The sequence below is a fragment of the Contarinia nasturtii genome, unplaced genomic scaffold, assembly GCF_009176525.2.
Source record: "Contarinia nasturtii isolate CC-2019 unplaced genomic scaffold, AAFC_CNas_1.1 Cnas_scaffold_4846, whole genome shotgun sequence".
NCBI lineage: Eukaryota > Metazoa > Arthropoda > Insecta > Diptera > Cecidomyiidae > Contarinia > Contarinia nasturtii.
The window spans coordinates 1-5057 of NW_022202127.1; the positions used below are offsets into that span (position 1 = coordinate 1).

General features: G+C 34.7%; 2 protein-coding genes across 2 annotated transcripts; one reads left to right on the top strand and one right to left on the bottom strand.

Moving 5' to 3' along the window:
- Positions 1–5: 5 nt before the first annotated feature.
- On the top strand, positions 6–1247 carry LOC116351202 (phospholipase A2 inhibitor-like; the record flags this gene model as incomplete). The annotated part of the gene is made up of 1 exon (XM_031783283.1): positions 6–1247. A coding segment is annotated over one exon (1218 nt), but the record flags the coding sequence as incomplete, so codon positions are not given.
- A 1771-nt stretch (positions 1248–3018) lies between these two features.
- LOC116351201 (protein draper-like) lies at positions 3019–5051 on the bottom strand (the record flags this gene model as incomplete). Its single annotated transcript, XM_031783282.1, has 4 exons — positions 3019–3376; positions 3450–3550; positions 3623–4660; positions 4900–5051. Coding segments are annotated over 4 exons (1338 nt in total), but the record flags the coding sequence as incomplete, so codon positions are not given.
- Positions 5052–5057: the final 6 nt, after the last annotated feature.

Here is a 5057-nt window from a genome sequence, read left to right on the forward strand (position 1 = left end):
AAAATTGTCGATTTCGTGAAATTGATCCAGAATATTTTGAAGTATTCAAATCGTTACATACGTTTAATATTTCGGATGTAGAGTTGGAATCACTTCAACCAAAAGTATTTCAAGAGGCAACGGAGTTAACCAATTTAATCGCACCGCAAAATAAACTAACGGAAATTCCAAGTCTTTCATTTATTAATAACTATAAACTTGAGAATGTTGACTTCTCCAGAAATATCATTAAAAAAGTGGATCCTTTGGCTTTCATTGGAGCAGATAACATCATATCCTTGAATCTTTCACAAAACAATTTGACGGAACTCAGTGATCAGTTATTCAAAAATTTGATTAACTTGAAATATTTGAACATATCACATAATCGTATCGACAAATTCGATTCAAATCATGTCTGTTCATCTAAATTATTGAAACTTGACCTCTCATATAACAATCTGACATATTTGAGTAATCACTTATTTGACCGAACTACCGAAATGAAGGTGCTAGATTTATCATTTAATTCAATCGGAAATCTAAATGTTGAAATATTTGCATTTATGCCAAATTTGGAACGTTTGAATCTGAGACATACTAAAATGACCAGCATTCAATTGGGAACATTTTCGCATCAACATAAATTAATTTCATTGGATTTATCTGAAAATCACTTAAAGGAAGTGAACTTCGGATTGTTCATGCCTGTAATGCACGATCTAAAAATACTTCGCTTGGGCGGAAATCAGCTATCACATTTGAATGGATTTCGCAATGCTCTGTTTCCAGAATTAACATTGCTGGATATAATGAACAATGCGTTCAATTGCTCATATTTGCAACATTTCATGGAAATCATCGACTGGAAAAACCTTCATCTTCACTTTGTACCAAGGTCAACTAAGGAAGATGAGACGAATATTCGAGGAATCAGCTGTAATTACACCATCTATGAACCAACAGTTAACAATAATGAAGAAAAAAATGAGACTCATGTTGAATTTGAAAGTTTGGAAGAAATAGTGAATGAATTAAAATTAAATTCAGAATCTCATGACAAATTCGTTAAAACTATGTCAATATTAATTTTCATTGTATTCTTGGCTTATTTCGTAGTATTCATTATACTCAATCGCGATCGTCTGACAAATCTATACAATAAATCTGAACTTTCAAATAATCAACCAATATCAGCAACTTATAACAGAGAACGAGCTGAAACATTACTATTGCCAAAATAATACTATTACTAACTAAAATATTGATCGTACTGTAAATTATTTTTAATGTTTTTAATAAAGGAATCTATATTTATCAGATCAAAAAATATGTATGTTGTCGAATTTTTGATAGAAGAAAGAAAATGATTTTAAAAATGCCTAAAGTCACATCTGTTTTGTGCGAAAATGATGAGGTTCGTTTTATTAATAGAATTTTGATTCAAAAAATTGTCTCAATGGTCGTAATCAGGGACCGGGTCGCGTATAATTTTATACTAGCATAAAAAACGCAGGCAGTATAAATATACAAAGCAGAGCATCTTGATTTGCTGCTGCTCAGCATATTACTGAGAGCTGAGAAATGCTGAACTCGTGCGGCTAACGCATACGAAACGGATGCACGATACATATTCCCCTTTCGCTTCGTATGTGCTGCCGTTGACGCTATTGCCGGTACAACGTTTACACACTATACCAGCGAACATACGAAGTGAAAGGGGAATATGTATCGTGCTTCCGTTTCGTATGCGTTAGACGTACACTTTCAGAATATATGGAAGACTGAGAGCAAAAACAGCACGTCGCATCTCATCTCTTGCTTTCACTTACGTAAGCAAAATAACGAGGGATGCGACGTGATGTTTTTCTCGCAGCCTCTCATATGTCGGTCGCAACACAATTTCAAACTCAACTGGTTACTAAGTTTTGAGTTTTGAATTGAACGACCAAACAACTGTTTATAACCGTTTAAACGAGGAGAATGCATGTGTGCGTGTCATCCATTTCGTATGCGTTAGCCGCACGAGTTCAGCATTTCTCAGCTCTCAGCTATATGCTGAGCAGCAGCAAATCAAGATGCTCTGATACAAAGTATAAACGCAGACGCAACATATCCATCGCTATTCGCTATGTATGAAGCATGTGAATACATGTTCGTGTGTGCATGTGACCATTGAGAGGCGCACGCACATACATTGTATTTATTAAGAGTAGCACAAAGCGAACAGCGACGGATATGTTGCGTCTGCGTTTATTCAAAGTATAAATATCTTGTAAAATTCTATATGCGATCCGATCCTTGGTCGTAATCACATTGTAAATATGAAGAAAGCATCAATACAGTCGTCTTTTTTTATTGGAAGAAAACATGACTAATTATTTCCATTTTGACTAAAACGTAGATTCGATCGTTTTTCAAAATTACCAGAAAAGATCTGAGACTGTCCAGTGATTTTGATGGACTTTCATTTTTTTCAACATAGGTTCAAAGTCCTTTCATTTGTACATTCATTTTGTATATAATATCCACATACAGTGTCCGTCAAAATTGTGGAACCACCTATGTATTTTTCATACAAAATGCCGTTTTTTGAGGTTTCAAAAATAATGATTTTTATTCTCAAAACGGCATTTTACGGCATTTTGTACGAAAAATACATAGATGGTTCCAAAATTTTGAAGAGCACTGTATATGTTGCATCTTCCTCTCAAATAATTTTGTTCAAGTATATTGCGAAATTACTCATTTCTATGAGCTCATTTTCTGATGCTTTATCAACGAGTTCATGGAACAAATATAAGCTTGGCGATAAAATGACTAATAGTTGTGTTTTTTTCTTTCACTGAAACAATATCTTTTATGTATGCACAAATGGTGATATCTCTGATCGTCCCACAACAAAATCTCTTACATCGACCAAAGTTTATATAAACAAGAATAAAGGTCACACGAGACAAATAATCCGAACAAAGGAAAAACCCAAGACTGAATAACAAAAGCAAATAGTGCTAATCAAAAGGAAGTTCAAAATCTAAGTATACAACTGTTTGTTTGACAATATATTTTGCGTTGTATTTATTCTACATCAATCGACATTAATTAACAATGAAAACATGAAGCAAAGCAACATTTTTAAATAGAAAAGAAGAATTAAAAATTTTCCATGTAAAAAGTTTACAAATTTCCTTAAATTTTCACTGCTCTTAGAAAATCATTTTGATACAATTTAATACATTTTGAAAAAAAAAATGTAAAAATTTCACTTCTTATACTCTGATTCGTATGCTCAACACTGACATAACATGTTATAAATATTAAAATATGATGACATCAGTTGATATATTGTATCACAAATCATCGTTCACATAGCCAGCAATGGGGACATTGGCTTCATCTGGGAAAATATAAAAAAAAGTTAATTATATTGTTTGTCAAAATATCAGGAGAATTGTATCATAAATGCTTACCATAACCTTTATTTGTGTCATAGTTTCGTTTGTTGTTGAAGTAAGTCATGCCAATTAGTATAGTCACGATGAAAACTACACCAATTACAGCTGGTATGACCCTATAGATTGGGAAAAATATGTATAAAAAATCTATTCAAAAGACAACATTTCAAGTCCGCAGTAAGACTTACCAATGAATTTGGCCAAGTTGCCTCTTTTGCGCTTCTTGATAAAGTGGATCATATTCGCAAGTGAAGTTATTTTCAGCACTGAATTTGAACCCATCAAGGCATTGGCATTTGTTTGGTCCTATGCATGTTCCATTTAGGCAGCTAGTTTCGCAAATTGGCTGGCAAACGCGTGACTTGCTCTCATTATAACTCCAACGATATCCTGTATCACATTCGCATTGATCAGGATTGATGCAGTAACCATTGACACAATTCATGTTGCAAGCCGGCTCACAAACGTCACTATGTCCTTCGCTCATCTTAAAACCGTTCACACAAATGCACGTATTGTTTGATGCGCAAATGCCATTAATACAATCGCACGTTTTCACTTCGTCTCCCTTACAATTACTTGGATCATCGATGCACATTTCAATAGAAGCCACACAATTGGAGTTTTCATCTTTTTCGAAGCCATCGTAGCATTCGCAGTCATGACGTGTGATACATCTTCCATTTTGACAAGTGTTCGCAGTGCAAATTGTGGACATGTTATTTCGAATTACATCACCGTTCAAGCGATCATCATCGTCTAAGCAGTGACACTGACCGTCGATTTCCACACAGTATTGCCCGCAATGACATTCATGTGGCTTATTTTCATCCATTTTTTCATAACCATTTTCACATTCGCATACATTTGGGCTAACACATTTTGCATTTTTACATGAATCTGTGCAGATCGGCTCACATTCTGTTTGCGATCCGTTTTTGAAGCGATAACCATAGTTACATTCACATTTATTGGCACCACTGCACACACCATTCACACAAGTCTCGTTGCAATGTGGAATGCAAACGCTGATCGTTGCATGATGAGTATAGCCTGCATTACATTCGCATTTTTCGGGCGAAATACACTTTCCATTGTGGCACATTCCATCGCAAACAGGAACACATTCACTTAGGCTTGCATCCCAATTGTAGCCAGGATTACACAAGCACTCACTTGGAGCGAAGCAAGTGCCATGCGCACAACCAACACATCTTGGTTCACATCTGATCGAACGAGAAATGAATTAGTTACGACATTTTTGATCACTGCATTATTTCTATTGAATATATCGAGAAGAAAGTATGTTATTCAGCGCTTATAGTTGAGTAATGTCTGAATAAAAACATACTCTCCTCTCGATATTTTCAATAGATATAATGAAGACACAAAATTCGAAATATATTTCACCGCCAAGTTAACTTTGAAATAATAAAAAATAAAGGGAACGGCGATATTTACTTACATATTTGGCATAATTGTTGGTATATAATCTTCGTAACAAGTACATACATTTGGTGCAGTACAGCTGCCATAGACACAGTACTGGTCACAAATTGGTTGGCATTTATCTTGTGATTCATTCTTCACATATCCATTGCAGCATCTTGTAACAGTTTCATT